The sequence below is a fragment of the Plecotus auritus genome (genome assembly GCF_963455305.1).
Source record: "Plecotus auritus genome assembly, chromosome: 2".
NCBI lineage: Eukaryota > Metazoa > Chordata > Mammalia > Chiroptera > Vespertilionidae > Plecotus > Plecotus auritus.
In genome coordinates this window covers 34,151,067-34,171,823 of record NC_137771.1, presented here as the reverse complement: position 1 = coordinate 34,171,823, position 20,757 = coordinate 34,151,067, and the positions used below count along the sequence as shown (strand labels likewise).

Sequence of the window (20,757 nt, the reverse complement as noted above, 5' to 3'; positions counted from 1 at the left end):
ACCTACTGGTCAGAGTGTCTCCTCCTGGTGGTCAGTGCACATCATAGCGACTGGTTGACTGTCTTCCCCCTGGTGGTCAGTGCACATCATAGTGAGCAATTGAGCGGCCTTAGCATATCATTAGCATATTACACTTTGATTGGTTGAATGGCCGACTGGACAACCCAACATTTAGCATATTAGGCTTCTATTATATAAGATTCTAGATACAAATCCCTTATTAGATATATGGTTTGCAAATATTTTCTCCCATTCTGTAGGTTTTCTTTTCACTTCATTGATGATAACTTTGAAGCACAAAAGTTTTTTTGTTTTTTTTTTTAAAGATCTTTTACTTGATTTTTTTAGAGAGAGGAAGGGAGAGGGAGAGAGAGAGAAACATTGATGTGAGAGCAAGACATTGATCAGCTATTTCCTGCACATCCCCCACTGGGGATGGAGCCCACAACCTGGGCATGTGTTCTAACTGGGAATAGAACCAACAACTTCTTGGTACACAGGATGATGCCCAACCAACTGAGCCATACTGGCCAGGGCAGAAGTTCTTTATTTTAATGAAGTTCATTTGTCTGTTCTTTTTTTTATGGTTGTGCTTTTGGTATTATATCTAAGAAACCAATTACTAATCCAAAGTCAGGAAGATTTATATCTATGTTTTTTTTTTAAGAGCTAATAGTTGTAGCTATTACATTTTCGTCTTTGATCTATTTTGAGTTAGTTTTTGTATCTTGTGAGGTAGGACTCTTATCTTTATCCTAAGTATTTTACTCTTAATGCTATTGTAAATGGAACTGTTTTCTTAATTTCATTTTCAGCTTATTCATTGTAAGTATATTATAGAAATATAATAGATATTTTTATATTGATCTTTTATCCTACAACCTTGCTGTACTTATTTTATTGTTCTGATAGGTATTTTTTTTTTTTTTTTTTTTTTGGTATTATGAGCTCCTTAGGATTTTTTTTTTTTAATATATTTTTATTGATATTTTTTTTACAGAGAGGAAGGGAGAGGGATGGAGAGCTAGAAACATCGATGAGAGAGAAACATCGATCAGCTGCCTCCTGTACACCTCCCACTGGGGATGTGCCCGCAACCAAGGTACATGCCCTTGACCGGAATCGAATCCGGGACCCTTCAGTCCGCAGGCCGACGCTCTATCCACTGAGCCAAACCGGTTTCGGCAGGATTTTCTTTATACAAAACTATGTCACCTGCAAATAAAGATAGTTTTACTTTTCCTTTCCAATCTTTATGCTTTTTATTTCCTTTTCTTGCATAATTTTAGGACCTTCAATACAATGTTGAATGGAAGTGGTAAGAGAAACATCTTTGTCTTATTCCTGATTTTAGGGGGAAAATATTCAGACTTTCAACATGAATTAAGTATGATACGAACTGGGTTTGTCATAGGTGACCTTATCTGGTTAAGGAAGTTAATCAATAAATATTTTTATGCCTTATCCTGTATTATAAGCATCCTTCTGTGTGATTAATATAGCTTTAAACTATAATTTTTTAATAGCTGGATATTCAGCGATTAAAATGTCACATGTAATATGTGCTTAAGAGCTGTACTCCTGAATCAGTTTTTAATTTGAAGGCATACTTTGTCACTTACTATGTGTGAAATGCTGAGAAAGGTGTTACTTTTCTGAACTGGTTTTCAGTTATACAAAAATGAAGATAATGCTTTACTACTTTGTAAAATTGGAATGAGGAATAAGTGAAATAATTGGTAATGCATATAAAACACAGTCATATTGAAGGTACCTAATGGGTGGTAGCTACTATAATCCTATCTAATAAGAGAGTAATATGCAAATTGACGATACCTCTGCTACACCCACAAGCCACACCAGCCAATCAGGAGCGAGTATGCAAATTAACCCAACCAAGATGGCTGCGGCCACAGAGTGAGCAGGAGGCTTGGGTTTCCCCGGTGATGGTGGAAGCCAAGCTTCCTGCACACCCTGGCCGGCCCAGGCCTCTGCTCAAGGCTACAAATTTCAATTATAGAAGATAAATAAGTCCCAACAAAAATGGCTGCGGCCACAGAGCGAGCAGGAGGCTTGGGTTTCCCCGGCGATGGAGGAAGCCAAACTTACTGGCTGGCCCTGGCCTTCGCTCAAGGCTACAAAGTTTCAATTATAGAAGATAAATAAATCCCAGATCCCAGGGCCTCCGCTTGGGTCGCCAGGGGGCGTGGCCGGCCTGCAAACTACCAAGGAAACGCCCCAAGGGAACCCCCACCCTGATCCAGGACACCCTTCAGGGCAAACCACATGGCCCCCACCTGTGCACCAGGCCTCTATCCTATCTAGTAAAAGAGTAATATGCAAATTGACCGTCACTCCAACACAAGATGGCTGCCCCCGTGTGGTCAAAGATGGATGCCCCCATGTGGACACAAGATGGCCACCACAAGATGGCCAGCAGGGGAGGGCAGTTGGGGGCAATCAAGCCTGCAGGGGAGGGCAGTTAGGGGTGACCAGGTCGGCAGAGGAGGGAAGTTGGGGGTGACCGGGCCTGCAGGGAAGGGCAGTTGGGGGGACCCAGGCCTGCAGGGGAGAGCAGTTGGGGGGGACCAGGCCTGTAGGGGAGGGCAGTTAGGGGTGACCAGGCCTGCAGGGGAGGGCAGTTAGGGGCAATCAGGCTGGCAGGGGAGCAGTTAGGCATCAATCAGGCTGGCAGGGGAGTGGTTAGGGGGTGATCAAGCTGGCAGGCAGAAGCGGTTATGGGCAATCAGGAAGGCAGGCAGGCAAGCAGTTGGGAACCAGCAGTCCTGGATTGTGAGAGGGATGTCTGACTGCCCGTTTAGGCCCAATCCTACCGGGATCGGGCTTAAACGGGCAGTCGGATGTCCCTCGAGGGGTCCCAGATTGGAGAGGGTGCAGGCTTGGCTGAAGGAGACACCTCCTCCTGCACAAATTTCATGCACCAGGCCTCTAGTCTATATATATATAAAAGGCTAATATGCTAAGTGTCCATCTGGGTAATGACATCATGTAGCAACGCCCAGTTTCCTCTCCCTAGCAACAACTAGCCTCCTTGCAGTTTCTTCAGCCCAGGAACACAACTTGCTTTATAGCCAAGTGGAAACATTTCACACTGTAACCAAATGTCTGTGAAGTGTTTTCCCATGCCTCATCTCATTTGATCCTCACAGAAGTCCTGGATTAGGGAGATAGGAGACTCAGTGGAATCGTATTTTCTTTTCATTAGTCAGAAAACGGAGATTTAGAAACTTGACCCGACTGAAAAGAAGTAAGAAATGGTGGACCTTGAAAATGACTTAAGGTTTTCTCACTGTGCAGAATATAGTCAAACACTGCTGCAGTTAAATATTTTACCCTTTGTTCTCCCTGTGTGATCTACAATAATAATCTGCTTCATGTTGATATTTACTGCTGTGTTGCTGACAATTACCTGAAAGAAAAGTTGGGGTGCTTCACTGGGCTGGAAAAACTTTAGCGAAATCAGAAAGCAGGTCTAATTAAGCAACTTTATTCTATATCTATGAAAGGCTAAGTTGACTTGCGCATGCACAATACATATAAAGCTCTCACTGGCGCCAATCACACAGGTGTGTTTCCATCTGTCATTGTTGATCACGAATTTGGTTGACACTTATAGAGAAAGGGCAAATAGCGATATTAAATATTAATATTATTTTATTAATAAATATTAAAATATTTCTTCTAATTAATTTCCTTTCAATGTGCAGAAATTTGTGCACCGGACCACTAGTTATAATTATAACATTGTTTTGGGAGACATTGTTTAGAGTGTTTATTTCTATAATTAAACCCTTACACTTAAATTTTTGTGCTTATTTGATTAGTTCTTTATTTCTCAGACTGGAATAACTGGGTTAACCTTTTTCTTTTTTGAGAATGCCAGCACCTATAGCAAATTTTTTTTTTTTACCCAAATAAATTTATCATATTTGAACTATACACTGAGTGGCCAGATTATTATGATCTCTGAATGCATAATAATATGGCCACTCAGTGTATATCCTGTATAATAAAAGGCTAATATGCAAATTGTCCCCTCGACCAGGAGTTCAACCAGCAGGCAGGCCGGCCAACAGCCCATGTCCCCTCCCCCGGCCAAGATGGCCGGACCCCACCTATGCACAAATTCATGCACCAGGCCTCTAATATATATATAGAATGGCCAGATTATTATGTATTCAGAGATCATAATAATCTGGCTACTCAGAGTAGATTGGGATGGGGATTTTGTGGAAAATCAAGTTGGAAAGTAAATTGAGGCTAGGTTTTATTTTTTAAATCTTAATTATTGAAAGTATTACATATGTCCCCTTTTTGCCCCCATTGACCCCCTCCAGCCCTCTCCTCCCCGCCCCCCCCCCCCCCCAGACCCAGGCCTTTTACCACCCTATTGTCTGTGTCCATGGAGGCTAGGTTTTAGACCTCAAGCATCAGTCTAACAATCTTAGATTATTTTTTTCTTCACACCCATGGGAGGCCACTGAAGGTTTGAACAGAGGAGGGGTCCTGGTAATAATTTAAGAAGATTAATCTTTGCTTCTGAGGTCAATCCTGACCATCCTTGACTTATTGGGGCTCCCTGCTTTGTGCTTACACACTACCCAATATGCCCTCTATTATAGTATTTAATAGGCTTTATTTAAATATTTGTTTAAATGTTTCTCTTCTCCTACTTCTTAAGAACATGGTCACATGTGGTATTGCCTAACAAAGTATCTAGCATATGGTGTACTTGTTATTGGTGGAGAGGGTTCCCCATCCCCACCGGTTGCTCTTGGGAGTGGGCTTCTTGCAATATCCAGAGAAAAGGAATTTTCTGAGACTCACATGGGAGGATGGGATTATTGTAGAAAGTTTTATTTCTGTGGAATCAAACCCCTGAGTTTCTAAGATCCCATTTCCCTTCTTCCCCCAAAGGAAGAAGTATAGTCATAGCTTCAGCAAAGCTGGTGTCCAGAATTTTCACTCTGTATTGGAGCAGTGTTCAGACCAGCATCAAGCTAGCTTAGATTGTGTTCCCTGCTGCAGTCTCTTAGTCCTTTGTGTGTGGGTCCACAGGCCACAGGGTTATGGAGGAAACATGGGCAGGAGCAAAGCCAAAGGAACCAGAGAGCCAAGAGAGCCCCAACCCAAAAGCTCCAAGAGCCAAGAGAGAGAAATTCCTTTGTTTGGGGGGTTATATGTCGCCAAATATTCACAGGCTTGCATTGGCTCCATCCCTTTTAGCCATTGATTTCTGTTCTCAAGTTTGACTGACAGCAGGTACCTTCTCAACTTCACTGTGCATGAGTCCATCCTCCCCTTTGTCCAGTCCCTTCCCCCAGCAGTCTGCAGGAATTGGGTGGGTGGTTCCCTGGGGAGTGTGATTTTGCAGCTTCCTGATGAAGATGCCCAAATGACATGCCTATAATGTCCGGCTTCTCCCTTGGCTTCTTTCCTATTATTAATAAATAGCTAGTTACAACAAATAGTTACAACAGTATCACACTGAGTAAAAGTACTTGTTGAATGTGGAAATAAATGTTTTGTTCTCTACTTTTCTGGAAACTAACTTGTTGGCTTTTGTGTTTCCTTTATGTTTCTTCCTGGGCTCCAAGGAGGAGGCATCTCCCTATTCCTTACTTGATATCTGCTTGAATTTCCTGACTACACATCTTGAGAAGTTCTGTTCAGCAAGACAAGATGGAACATTGTGTTTGCAAGAACCTGGAGTATTCCCACAGGAAGTGGCTGATCGACTGCTTCAGACCATGGCCTTTCATGGTAAAAAATAATATAATCAGAGAAAACAAAAATTTGTGCTGTTAATTGGCACTGGGTTTTGAAGTGCTACTGTGGTCATTTAATTATTTTCTTAGAAATAACAGCAAAGACCAGATGAGCCTAATTCCAGGAAAATATTTTATTTATTTTTGCTTGCCCTGCCACTTTTCTGTAATTTGGAATAAGCATTTTTCTTTTTTAATCTGAGAAAATTGCTTCCCCCCCCTTCTTCTTCTTCTTTTCTCCTCCTCCTCCTTTCTTTTTTTTTTCTTTGAGAAGCCATACTCAAAGCAAAAATAACTTCTCTAACTTCCAAAATATCCATTTAGAAGTCTGCTGATTTACATCTTTTTTTGGCAGTGGGAGAATCAATAAAAAATATACCTTACATCTTTATTTGGCAGTGGAAGGATCAATAAATACTATTATAGAAAAACTGTTTCTGCTTTTAACCTTTGAAATGGGAAATCATAGCTAATGGGAAATCACAGTACTTCTGTCTTAAAAAACAAATTCTAAAAATAAATTGTTAAGTCTCATCTGTGAGATTCTGGTTATGTATATTTCTTACTTCTGTTTAAGGTTTAAGTCAAAGGGGTATAATACCTTTAGGTCCTGGCCAGGTAGCTCAGTTAGTTTGAGTGTCTTCCTGATATGCCAAGATTGTGGATTCAATCCCTGGTCAGAGCACGTACAAGAAGCAACTAATGAATGCATAAATAAGTGGAACAGCAAATCACTTTTCTTTTTCTCTTTCTTCCTCTCTCTGTCTTAAACTCGATAAATACATTTTTTAAAAGAGAGAGGTAAGCCGAAACTGGTTTGGCTCAGTGGATAGAGCTTCGGCCTGTGGACTGAAAGGTCCCAGGTTTGATTCCGGTCAAGGGCACGTACCTTGGTTGCGGGCACATCCACAGTAAGGGGTGTGTAGGAGGCAGCTGATCGGTGTTTCTCTCTCATCGATGTTTCTAACTCTCTATCCCTATCCCTTCCTCTCTGTAAAAAATCAATAAAAATATATTTAAAAAAAAAAAGAGGTAAAATTTCTATATAGGATTTATAAAATCTTACAGTAGGAAATATAATTTGTCTACAACTATAAAGTACTGTAGAATGAAAATATGACAATAATATCATTTTTTGATTGTTTGCTACATGCCAGTTACTTTATATGTTTTCCTTAAATTTTCTCAAAAAACAATATAAGGAAGCTATTATTATCCCATTTATATACAAAGTAGAGGCCTGGTGCATGAAATTCGTGCATGGGGGGGGGGGTCCCCTCAGCCCAGCCTGCACTCTCTCCAATCCGGGACCCCTCAGGGGATGTCCGACTGCCAGTTTAGGCCCAATCCCAGGGATCAGGCCTAAACTGGCAGTCGGACATCCCTCTCACAATCTGGGACCGCTGGCTCCTAACTGCCTCTGCCTGCTGGCCTGATCACCCCCAACTGCCCCCTCCTGCTGGCCTGGTCACCCCTCATTGCCCCCCCTGCCAGCCTGGTTGCCCCCACTTTCCCCCTGCCAGCCTAGTCTCCCCCAACTGCCCCCCCCCCCCGCTGGCCTAGTCGCTCCCAACTGCTCCCCCTGCTGGCCTGGTTGCCCCCAACTGCCCCCCCTTGCCAGCCTGGTTGCCCCAACTGCCCCCCCCGCCGGCCTGGTCACCCCTAATTGCCCACTGCCAGCCTGGTCGCCACTTACTGCCCCCCGCCGGCCTGGTCGCCCCCAACAGCCCCCTGCCAGCCTGGTTGCCCCCAACTGTCCCACTCCACCAGCCTGGTTGCCCCCAACTACCCCCCTCCCCACCGGCCTGGTAGCCCCTAACTGCCCACTGCCAGCCTGGTTGCCACTTACTGCCCCCCCTATTGGCCAGGTTGCCCACAACTGCCCCCTCCTGCTGGCCTGGTCACCCCTCCCTGCCCCCACCTGCCAGCTTGGTCACCCTCAACAGCCCCCCTGCCAGCCTGGTTGCCCCCACTCCCCCCCTGCCAGCCTGGTCTCCCCCAACTGCCCCCCCCCCCGCTGGCCTAGTCGCTCCCAACTGCTCCCCCTGCTGGCCTGGTTGCCCCCAACTGCCCCCCCTTGCCAGCCTGGTTGCCCCAACTGCCCCCCCCTGCCGGCCTGGTCACCCCTAACTGCCCACTGCCAGCCTGGTCGCCACTTACTGCCCCCCTGCTGGCCTGGTTGCCCCCAACTGCCCCCCCTTGCCAGCCTGGTTGCCCCAACTGCCCCCCCCTGCCGGCCTGGTCACCCCTAACTGCCCACTGCCAGCCTGGTCGCCACTTACTGCCCCCCCGCCGGCCTGGTCGCCCCCAACAGCCCCCCTGCCAGCCTGGTTGCCCCCAACTGCCCCCTCCCCCCTGCTGGCCTAGTCGCTCCCAACTGCTCCCCCTGCCGGCCTGTTTGCCCCCAACTGTCCCACTCCACCAGCCTGGTTGCCCCCAACTACCCCCCTCCCCACCGGCCTGGTAGCCCCTAACTGCCCACCGCCAGCCTGGTTGCCACTTACTGCCCCCCCTATTGGCCAGGTTGCCCACAACTGCCCCCTCCTGCTGGCCTGATCACCCCTCCCTGCCCCCACCTGCCAGCCTGGTCACCCTCAACAGCCCCCCTGCCAGCCTGGTTGCCCCCACTCCCCCCCTGCCAGCCTGGTCTCCCCCAACTGCCCCCCCGCTGGCCTAGTCGCTCCCAACTGCTCCCCCTGCTGGCCTGGTTGCCCCCAACTGCCCCCCCTTGCCAGCCTGGTTGCCCCAACTGCCCCCCCCCCCCGCCGGCCTGGTCACCCCTAACTGCCCACTGCCAGCCTGGTCGCCACTTACTGCCCCCCCCGCCGGCCTGGTCGCCCCTAACAGCCCCCCTGCCAGCCTGGTTGCCCCCAACTGCCCCCTTCCCCCTGCTGGCCTAGTCACTCCCAAATGCTCCCCTGCCGGCCTGGTTGCCCCCAACTGTCCCACTCCACCAGCCTGGTTGCCCCCAACTACCCCCCTCCCCACCGGCCTGGTAGCCCCTAACTGCCCACTGCCAGCCTGGTTGCCACTTACTGCCCCCCCTATCGGCCAGGTTGCCCACAACTGCCCCCTCCTGCTGGCCTGGTCACCCCTCCCTGCCCCCCCTGCCAGCCTGGTCGCCCCCAACAGTCCCCCCCTTGCCTGCCTAGTCGCTCCCAACTGCTCCCCCTGCTGGCCTGGTTGCCCCCAACTGCCCCCCTGCCGGCCTGGTCACCCCCAACTGCCCCTCCCCTACCAACCTGATCGCCCCATGCAGCCTATTGTTCAGTCATTTGGTCATCCCTCACTACCCCCCCTGCCAGCCTGGTCGCCCCATGCAGCCTGCTGTTCAGTCGTTTGGTCATCCCTCCATAACCCCCCTGCCAGCCTGGTTGCCCCACACAGCCTGCTGGTTAGTCGTTTGGTCGTCCCTCACTAACGCCCCTGCCAGCCTTGTCGCCCCACGTAGCCTGCTGTTCAGTCGTTTGGTTGTCCCTCACTAATCCCCCTGCTGGCCTTGTTGCCCCACGCAGCCTGTGTTTGGTTGTCCGTCTGGTTGTTTCGGTTGTGATGGCCCCTGGATTTTTATATATTAGGATAATGAAACTGAGGTTCAGATAAGTAACTTGTTAAGGGTTACACTGCTAATAAATGATAGAATCCTGGTTCAAATGCAAATATGACTGACTCCAACTCTATGCTCTTTTCCTGTGCCACACAACCTTTTCTACATTTACATTATAGGTATCCCTGCTCCTCAATGGCAAATAACTGTATATACATTTAAACATATATATTTAAAGCATAAATATAGATAAAGCATGCCAAGGAGGGTAAGATAAATAAGCCTGTAAATAAGTCACTTTGGAATAATTTAGTAAAAAAGAAGACTTCTGTACTCCTTCATTTTCACTAAATTGCTCAAGTCTGTAGTCTCTTTCAATTCTTTCAGCCTGTCAAGGGAACTAAGGTAAATTTCAATAGGTACTATATGTGTTAAAGTTCAAGATCCCTAACAAAGCTGCACAACAATTTAAGAGATTATGGCAGTGCTAACATTTCTTTCTAGTCTCAATTTAATGATTATGCTTAGCATATTAAATTTAATACATTAAATACACTGAGTGGCCAGATCATTATGATCTCTGAACGCATAATAATCTGGCCACTCAGTGTGTGTGTGTGTGTGTATGTATATATATTAGAGGCCCGGTGCATGAATTCGTGCATGGGTGGGGTCCAGCCAGCCTGGCCAGGGGGAAGGGACATGGGCAGTTGGCTGGCCTGCCTGCTGATCAAACTCCTGGTCGAGGGGACAATTTGCATATTAGCCTTTTATTATATAGGATATACACTGAGTGGCCATATTATTATGCATTCAGAGATCATAATAATCTGGCCACTCAGTGTATAATGAGCATATTCCACTTAAATATATATTTAAATATATGTACAACTAGTCTTATAAATCAAAAGAATAAATGTTAACTAAAGTTTTAACTTTGCCAGATTCCTGATGATAGCGGTTAATAGTATTGATTGAATGCTTATTATCTATCTATATATATAAAAGGCTAATATGTTAAGTGTCCTTCCAGGTAATGATGTCACATAGCAATACCCGGTTTCCTCTCCCTAGCGACAGCTAGCCTCCTTGCAGTTTCTTCAGCCCAGGAACACAACTTGCTTTATAGCCAGGTGGAAACATTTCATACTGTAACCAAATGTCTGTGAAGTGTTTTCCCATGCCTCATCTCATTTGATCCTCACAGAAGTCCTGGAGTAGCTAAATAGAAGACTTGGTGAAATCCTACTTTCTTTTCATTAGCCAGAAAACAGAGATTTAGAAAGCTTAGAAACTTGACCCGACTGAAAAGAAGTAAGAAATGGTGGACCTTGAAAATAACTTCAGGTTTTCTCACTGTGCAGAATATAGTCAAATACTGCTGCAGTTAAATATTTTACCCTTTGTTCTCCCTGCATCATCTACAATAATAATCTGCTTCATGTTGATATTTACTGCTGTGTTGCTGATAATTACCTGAAAGAGAAGTTGGGGTGCTTCACTGGGCTGGAAAAAGTTTAGCGAAATCAGAAAGCAGGTCTAATTAAGCAACTTTATTCTATATCTATAAAAGGCTAAGTTGACTTGCGCATGAGCAATACATATAAAGCTCTCACTGGCGCCAATTGCACAGGTGTGTTTCCATCTGTCATTGTTGATCATGAATTTGCTTGACACTTATAGAGAAAGGGCGAATAGCGATATTAAAATATTTCTTCTAATTAATTTCCTTTCAATGTGCACAAATTCGTGCACCGAGCCACTAGTTGTATAATAAAGCACTGTGGCAAATGCTTTGAATCAAGCATGTCAAACTCACAGGCGGCATGCAGCCCACAATGAATATTTTTGGGGCCCAGCCAATATAACAGTATGTAAGAAACGTTTTAATAAAAATTTCATACCTTATTTTTCACAATAGCCTGTTATATATAATTATTAATAATGAACTACAACATTTGCTAATGACTGATTACTATAATAGTGTTGCATTCATTTCCCTTAAGCGCCTTACACACAGGTGCACCATTTCTCTCCGCTAATACTAGCAGTGAATATTTTAGCAGCTGATTGCCACATCATTAGTCTTGTACTGACTTGTTTGGTGTGCGCAACAGGAAATATTTCACTTTCGGAGAACAAGAAAAATAGGTTTATTTGCGTTATGCTTATTAATTTGTGCAGTTATTCAGTGTCTGGTAAGTTAATGTTCAAGAAAAAATATTAATTTTTATTAAAATGTTCTATTATGTTAACAATTACTCATTTATTTCAGCCCTCTGTATTCAGCATGTCTCTATCGAAATAAAGCTATGTTTCTATGAAAATTGAAGCTTTGGTTTTTTTGCAGCCCACATAAACTTAAATCTTGTTTATTTGGCTCGTGTTAGCCTTTGAGTTTGACATGTTTGCTTTAAATAGATAAAATAATGGAAGTTTTTAAGTCACTCTAACAAGATAATTATCCTCTGGAGTAGTGTCTTGGAGAGGCTATATGCTTGACCAAAATGTGTTTTCTACTTCCTCAAGCTGCCTTCCGATGAGAAAACTGGGGGTTAGAGAAGTAACCTGCTGCCCCCATTTGTGTTACCCCAATGTGTTTACCTGCATTATTCACCAAAAAGTATTCTAGATTATTTAATCTCTTTGTAAAAATAATATCCACCTTCAATTAAGAGTGGATACTACTACTAATATGCAAAAGAACATATTGCCAATTCTTGTCACAATTTTAGAAAGTTGTTTCATAAATTTTTCTGTGTGTTTAAAAATTTTCATAATAAAATGTTTTGGGAAAAACATTCCATGAATGCTTTTAAAATTGGTAATATCAGCCTGGCTGGTGTGATCATGGCTCAGTGGTTGAGTGTTGACCCATGAACCAAGAGGTTGCCAGTTCGATTCCCTGTCAGGGCATATGCCCAAGTTGTGGGCTAATCCTCAATGGGAGGCATGCAGGAGGCAGCCAATGTTACTATCTCTCTATCCCTCTTCCCTTCCTCTCTAAAAGAATCAATAAAATTGATAATATGTTTTTCTAATAGCATACTGATTTTTAAAAATACTTTACATTAAAAAAATTTTACTTATTTACCGAATTTGAAGGATTAATGAGATTGTTAATAGTCTTTATTAAAATAAACCTGATGCTCCCCTGGCCAGTGGTGTTCACAGTGGTTAGAGCGTCGCCCTGTACATCGAAGAGTTATGGGTTTGATTCCCAGTCAGGGCTCATACAGGTTGCGAGTTTGATCCCCAGTCAGGATGAATGTGAGGCAATTGATCGATGTTTCTCTCTCCCATCAATGTTTCTCTACCATCCTCTCTTTCTAGAATCAATGAAAAACATATCCTCACGTGAGGATTTAAAATAATAATAAACCTGAAGCTGAAGTTTTACTTATTGAGATCTATAATTCTCTTACAATAATTTCTGCTCATTCTATCTGTGTCTCAGTGCTCAAAATTTTCCAGGAAACGTGCACTTATGAGCTACGAATCAGAATAAGAATTTTGCCATCTAATGTTAATGTGTCTGTGTTATACTGCCTACCAAACCTAAATTGATACACCTTGACATGTTCAGGTATGGGATTAAATTGAAACCTTTTGAAACATGAATTACATCCTTGAAAGCTAAATAGACTTTCTAAATGATTGAGGGTTTATAGTCCCCGACCAATACCCCATTTATCTGGAAGTCATATTGCTGGTCACTTCAGCCATCTATAGACTAAAGCAGAAAGAAATAAAAAATGCTTTGGGGCAAATTCCTTTCATTAATGCTTCTGTACTTTATTCGTTGAAAGAACTCATTGAGGAACCCTCATTTAGAACATATTGATTCTTTGAACCTGGCAAATTAAGAATTTGCCTTGGGCCCTGACCGGTTTGGCTCAGTGGATAGAGCATCGGCCTGCGGACTGAAGGGGCCCAGGTTCGATTCCGGTCAAGGGCATGTACCTTGGTTGCGGGCACATCCCCAGTAGGAGATGTGCAGGAGGCAGCTGATTGGTGTTTCTCTCCCATCGATGTTTCTAACTCTCTATCCCTCTCCCTGCCTCTCCGTAAAAAATCAATAAAATATATTTTTTTAAAAAAATTTGCCCTGGATGGCATGGCTCAGTGGTCAAGAGTGTCGGCTGCTCACTAAGGGTCTCAGGTTTGATTCCGAGTCAAGGGCATGTACCTGAGTTGCAGGTTCCATCCCCGGCCTGGGTAGGGGAACCTGTGGGAGGCAACCAATCGATGTGTCTCTTACATACTAATAGATGTTTCTCTCTCTCTCTCCTCTGTCTCTCTCCCACTCCTTCCCTCCTTTCCACTCTCTCTGGAAAGCAATTCTATGTAATAAAAGCCTAATATGCAAATCAACCAAATGGTGGAATGACTGGTCATTATGATGCGCACTGACCACCAGGGGGCAGACACTCAATGCAGGAGCTGCCCCCAGCCCACAGGCCCCAGGCCAGCCAAGGCGGATGCCAGTGGGGACCCCTGGTCATCCCGCCCGTTGCCCCACAGATCAGCTCTGATTGCTGGGCAGGCCTAGGGACCCTACCTGTGCACGAATTTCGTGCACTGGGCCTCCAGTAAAAAATAATATCGTGAGGATTAACAAAGCAAAACCAAAAAATAATTGATAATCTGGCCCTGACTGGTTTGGCTCGGTGGATAGAGCATCGGCCTGCGGACTGAAGGGTCCCAGGTTCGATTCCAGTCAAGGGCATGTATCTTGGTTGCAGGCACATCCCCAGTAGGGGGTGTGCAGGAGGCAGCTGATGGATGTTTCTCTCTCATCAATGTTTCTAACTATCTCTCTCCCTTCCTCTCTGTAAAAAAATCAATAAAATATATTTTAAAAAATTGATAATCTGAAGGGGCAGGCTGTCAACTACAACCCAAGCAGATCGAATGACAGCAAAGGAAGATTTAGCTCAAATATGTTGTAGCAAGTACAATTATTGGTCATGGAAAAAGACGATTCTTCAGTATGTTTATTTTTGAAAGAAGAAAAAGATCTAGAAAGATTTCTTTCAAATATAGTTAACGACGTTTGTGTAGTGCTTTCAGTTTGCAAAGTGCTTTTTATGTATATTGTCTTATTCATCTTTACAGCAATCCCTGTGAAGGAGATATAACTTCACATTTTACAGATAAGGAATATTAGACTTGTGGAGTAATTTGTCTGGTGTCAAATAGCAAATAAATATTGGAACCAGGACTCAAACACAGGACTGGTTTCTAAACCTCAGTCTCTCTTTCTTCCTTCTTTAAAATTTCTTTGCTCTTTTAATTCCATTACTCTCAATTATAGACCCTTAAACTTAGTAATTAGAAAAATTCACTTAATGTACACTGACCCAAATAGGCCAGGATTAACCCATTTCACTAAATGTATGTATACAATATCAAAAGGCACTGTGATAGTCACTAAGATTAAAATCGGTCTTAATTAACTCAGGAGGCTGAAATTTCTTCTGTAAAACATTTAAAAATATGTGAAAATTTAATTTGTGACATAAACAAGGTAAATATTGATCTTAACTAAGTGTCTATTACCGTTTTGTTTTTTACAAGCATCCTTAATAGAAATCTTTAACGTATCGTGAAAGGAGTTACTAATGAGTGCAGAAGAGGCTCAATAGAAATAAAATGTATAAGAAGGACATGCCAGAGGAGAAAATTATTGAATACCTATTGCATGCCAGGCACTATGTCAGGTGTTGAGCATACAATATTAAACACAAATGTTGCTCACATGGGGTGTATAGTCCAGTTGGAGACATACTAGTAATTAAGAAGCAAACAAACATATAGGATTACAACTTGTGATAGATTCTCTGAGGGAAAAAGAACATGGTTTTCAGGAAAAATAAAAAAAAGGAAGGCATCTACTTTAGCTTGGATGATGAACGAAAGCTTCTCCAAGGAGGTAATAATTAGGCTGAGACCTGAATGATGAGGAGGCTGTTCAGTAATACAAAGCTAAGGCTCCTCAGCTGCCTGGGAATTCTTGAGTATTTCCCTGATCATTATTAGTGCTCCTAATAATTGTTTCAGGTGTTTTTTGCTCTTCTCAGACTTTCTGTCACTTATTCTTAGCAAGAAATTTGAAACCATCAGATGGAATTCCCTTAATTCCATGCCAACACTTTTTAATTTTCTGCAGTGATATCTTTAAAATTGAACTTTATATTTTTAAGACAATTGTTGAGTCACATGAAGTTGTAATAAATAATATAGATGATATCCTCCTTCTCCATTGGTAGTGAAACCATAGTACAAAATCACAACCAGGATATTGACATTGATATGGTCAAAATTTCCATCTCCACAAGGATCCCTCATGTTGCCCTGTTTTTTTTTAATGTATATTTTTATTGATTTCAGAGAAGAAGGGAGAAGGAGAGAGAGAAACATCAATGATGAGAGAATCATTGATTGGCTGCCTCCTGCACGTCCCCTGTTGGGAATCTAGCCCGAAACCCCGGCATGTGCCCTTGATGGAATCGAACCTGGGACCTCTCAGTCCGTAGGCCAATGCTCTATCCACTGAGCCACACCAGCAAGGGCCATATTACCCTTTTATAACCCCAATCACTTCTCTCCTCCTTCCCCCTCGTAAACTCTGGCAACCATTTCTGTTCACCATTTCTGTAAGTTTGTCATTTCAAGAATGTTATATATGTGGAATTATTCAGTATATAACCTTTTGAGATTTGCTTTTGTTACTCAGCATAATTTATTCTGGAGACTCCTCCAGATTGTTGTGTATATCAATCATTGCTTTTTACTAGGTGTACCGGTTAATAATGGTGGATTTTGTAATCAAAGAAAACATGATAATTTCAAGAGAAACATCAAAAGTGATTTATTCATAGTAATGTCCATCACTAGCTACACATTTCCCCCATCTTTCAGGTAATTTGTGGATACCATCCCAATAGAACTTTCCTTGTTTTGAGCCAAACCATTCAGAGACCCAACTTTCCACTTCTTCGTACGTTTTGAAGTGCTGCTCAGAAAGTGCGTGTGCTATCAATCTGAACAAGTAGTAATGTGAAGGAGCAAGGTCTGGTGAATATGGTGGGTGGGTTAATACTTCCCAGGCAAGATCTTTTAATGCGTCTTTAACTGGTTTTGAAGTGTGTGATGGTGTGTCATCATGAAGCAAAATTACTTTGCCGTGTCTTCTGGCCCATTCTGGTCGTTTTACGATCAAAGCGTGGTTCAAATTGATTATTTGTTGTCGGTAGTGATCAGTATTAACGGCTTCACCTGGTTTTAGAAGCTTATAATACACCACACCTTCCTGATCCCACCAAACGAAGAGCATTGTCTTCTTTCCAAAGTGATTTGGCCTTGCAGTCCATGTTGATGGTTGACCTGGATCAACCCATGATTCTGTGCATTTGGGATTCTCAAAATATAATTTTCACCGCCCAGTCACAATTCAATGCAAAAAAGACATTCTTTTGTGCTGTTGAAGCAACATTTTACTGATGACTTTACGGTTTTCCATTTGTCTTTCGTTCAGTTGATGTGGCACCCATTTTCCTTCCTTTAAAATCTTTCCCATTGCTTGTAAATGATCGGAAATTATTTGCTGAGCAACATTTAATCTTTCTGCAAGTTGTTTTTGAGTTTGACACTCATATTCATCCAATAATGCTTGTAATTGTTGGTCTTCAAAATTTTTCGGTTGACCTGGACGTTGTCTTTCACATCGAAATCATCACTTTTAAAGCGTTTAAACCAGCATTCATAAGTATCTTGAGATGGAACATGTTCACCATAAGCTTCCCAAAGTATTCAGCAGAACTTTTCTTCAAAATAATGAATTAAAACTTCCCCGAAATGCTCTTTTTTTGGCACGAAATTTGACATTTTTAAGCATAAAAATACCTATGATGTTAACACTTCAGAAAATTTGACATATGAAGTTTTGAAGCTTGTTGTCAACACAACAAAATAGCATAATATCAAATCACATATATATCAACATATGTGTAACTCCATCTATTGAAAAAAAATCCGCATTATTAATTGGTACACCTAGTATTTCTGAGTAGTAGTCCATGTTATGAAGTACATCTGTTTGTATAACCATTCATCCACTGGGATAAATACCCAGGAGTGCTCTTGCTGGGTTGTTTGATAGTTGCATGTTTAGGTTTTAAGAAAAATGCCAAACTGTTTTAAGTGTGGTAGTACCATTTTACACTCCTGCCAGCAATATAGGACAGAGCCAGTTTCTCCACATACTTGCCAGCCTTTGGTGTTGTTATAATTTTTTATTTGAGCATTCTCATAGGTCTATAGCTATTATTTCTTGTAGTACTTTTCCAACCCTGCCCTCTTTCTCCTCTCCTGGGACTTCAATGACAAATAGCTCTGATCATTTTTTTTTCAGTGTATTTTTTTTCTGTTTAGATTTCAGTGATTTTTATTGTTTCATCTTTTAGTTTACTGATTCTTTCCTCTGTTCCTTCCATTCTAGTTGAACCCAACTATTATTGTATTTTTCTAAAATTACCATTTGGTTTTTCTTAAGGTCTTTTATTTTTTTGCTGAGGCTTTCCATTTTTTATTTGTTTCAAGCATGTTTGTAATTGCCCACTTAAGCACTTTTTATGGTGGCTCCTTTAAAATATTTGTCAATTTTAACATTTTTGTTATCACATATTGAATTTATAGATTATCTTTTTTTTTTTTTTTTCAGTTTGAAACCTTACTGGTTCTTGGTATAATGAGTTATTTTTTTTTTTTTTATCTCATAGGGACTTCAAGAGGTTACTATGTTCACTGTATTTTGAGTTCATCTGACAGGGAGCGACTATAACCTCTAGATCCTCTTAATAATATTTTAGATCTTATTAGCTAGTAGTTTAATAATGAACTATAGACATATGTGCTAACTATATTTGTATATAGATATGTGTTTAATAATGTGTTATAGTGACTTAAAAGGATAGGCTTTAAATGCATTACTAACAAATTTACCCCCAGATCTCGTAACATAACACAAAGTTTAGACCTCACTCATGGTGCATAAATGCTGCAAATTCATGCTCCATGGTCACCCTAGGACGTAGGCTGATGGAAGCTCCACTCTCATAAAGGTTAACTGTCTAGAATTTGAAGGCTCCTCATTTGTCATACCAGGAAAAGTTAGAATGAAAAATTATGCACTGGGTCTCAGGTGCTTCAGGTTACAGCCCATTTGTTAGAACTAGGAAAATAACCCTATCTAACTCCAAGGGTGTTCTGGGAAATGTAGTTGTCCATGTGTTCAGGAAGATGAGGAGAACCAGATGTTAGTTTCAGTAACATCTACCACAGTCCTGAGTCTGCCACTTGCTAGTTCTGGGAAAGTCACTTTTCTAAGCCTCCGTTTCCTCATCTATAAATTGTAGATAATATTTTTACCTAGGTCAGTTGTTTTATATATATATTAAATGAAACATTGTCACATGGGAGTGCTTTGGAAATGTAAAGTATGCTGGAAATTTTAGCTTTTCTTTAACCATTTTTTGAAGTTGAAGTGCTGCTTTTTTTTTTTTTTTTTTCAGGTCTCCTGAATGATGGAACTGTAGGTATTTTTAGGGGCAACCAGATGCGCTTAAAGAGAGCTTGCATTCGCAAAGCCAAGATCTCTGCTGTTGCTTTTCGCAAAGCCTTCTGTCATCACAAGTTAGTGGAACTTGATGCGACAGGTGTGAATGCTGACATCACGATTACAGACATCATCAGCGGGCTTGGCAGTAATAAATGGATCCAGCAAAATCTCCAGTGCCTGGTGCTGAATTCATTAACTCTGTCCCTTGAAGATCCTTATGAGCGGTGCTTCAACCAGCTTTCTGGCCTTCGAGCATTAAGCATCACCAACGTTCTCTTTTACAATGAAGACCTGGCTGAAGTTGCCTCATTGCCAAGATTAGAGAGCCTGGATATTTCTAACACCTCGATCACAGACATCACGGCTCTGCTGGCCTGCAAAGACCGACTCAAGTCTCTAACCATGCATCACTTAAAATGTTTAAAAATGACAACTACTCAGATACTGGATGTTGTTCGAGAACTAAAATATCTGAATCATCTTGATATATCAGATGATAAACAATTTACATCAGACATAGCTCTTCGATTATTAGAACAAAAAGATATCCTACCCAACCTGGTCTCCCTGGACGTTTCCGGGAGAAAGCATGTGACAGATAAAGCTGTTGAAGCCTTTATACAACAACGGCCCAGTATGCAGTTTGTAGGTTTGCTGGCCACTGATGCTGGTTACTCTGAATTCCTCACAGGCGAAGGGCATTTGAAGGTTAGACTTTAAAAATGAATTATTTGTCAGGCTGTCTAATGTCTTAGTTACATAAGACTCCATTAAGATGAATGTCTAATAATACCTGGACCTTGCTTTAGAGTCAGAGTCCTAACAAAAATCCCAGCTTGCTTACTTATGACCCAGAGCAAGCTATGATGTAATTTTTTGAGTTTACATTTCTTTATTTATAAAATGGATATCATTCCTACCTTGCAGAATTCTTTTGAAGATTAATAATTACATATGTAAAGTGAAAGTCATGTAGTAGGCCCTAGAAAGCCTAGAGATTTAGAAAAATCTCTAAAAATCTGCAGAAATGGTAAAATTTTGCTTTTCTTAGGTTTCTTATACCTAATGGTTTAAATTCAGTTTAGCAAGCATCTATTGAGCTTAATACAGTTTGGCATTCAAAGATGAAAAAAATATAGGATCTGCCTCCCAGGAGCTTAGTCTGATAAGAATGGTGATGATATGGTCACAAAAAAACAAGAAGTATAAAGCCAAGAATAGCTATGGTTGCTATAAGAGAGTAGGAGAAATTTCTTCTAGCTGGAGAATTTGGGGCTTGATGGAGAAAATGGTATCTGAGTCAGACCTTGAAGAAAAGACTGTGACAAATTTAAGGAAAACTAATATTTTTCTAATATACATAGTATCCTCTAGAAGATGCTTTATATTGATAGGTATTAACCCCATATTATAGATGTCAAACATAGACTCATAAATTTTCTGATTTACTGTTCATTAGAACCAACATTTGGATCTACAGGTCTAGCTCCAGAGCCACATTTCCCCCCCTTATTACCTTTACCACTTAAGCAAAAGCATTCTTTGATCTGACCTGGTGCAGTGTCAGGGATGGCCTAGAAGTGAATATTATGGCTACAATGGCAAGGTATCTTTTTTGAGCAACCATCATAGATTTCAATAAAGGAAAAGGAAAGGTTAATTAGAAATATCTTATAAATATCTCAATTCCTAGGTTATTTATAAATTTAGACTTTAAAAAATAGAATGTAGAAAATGATTTTGAGTTACTCTTTTTTTATTCATTCAATAAATATTTTATCAGGTGTCTCTGTACACTA

At 41.8% G+C, this 20,757-nt stretch overlaps 1 protein-coding gene across 3 annotated transcripts in view; it reads left to right on the top strand.

Annotated features, from left to right (window-relative positions):
- ZYG11B (zyg-11 family member B, cell cycle regulator) overlaps nucleotides 1-20,757 on the top strand; it is a 74,737-nt gene that overhangs the window by 16,689 nt on the left and 37,291 nt on the right. For all 3 annotated transcript variants that reach the window (XM_080658026.1, XM_080658025.1, XM_080658027.1), the window contains exons 2-3: nucleotides 5,619-5,784; nucleotides 18,912-19,666. In XM_080658026.1, coding sequence (XP_080514152.1) covers nucleotides 5,619-5,784; nucleotides 18,912-19,666 — 921 coding nt within the window. The remainder of the gene's footprint in view (nucleotides 1-5,618; nucleotides 5,785-18,911; nucleotides 19,667-20,757) is intronic.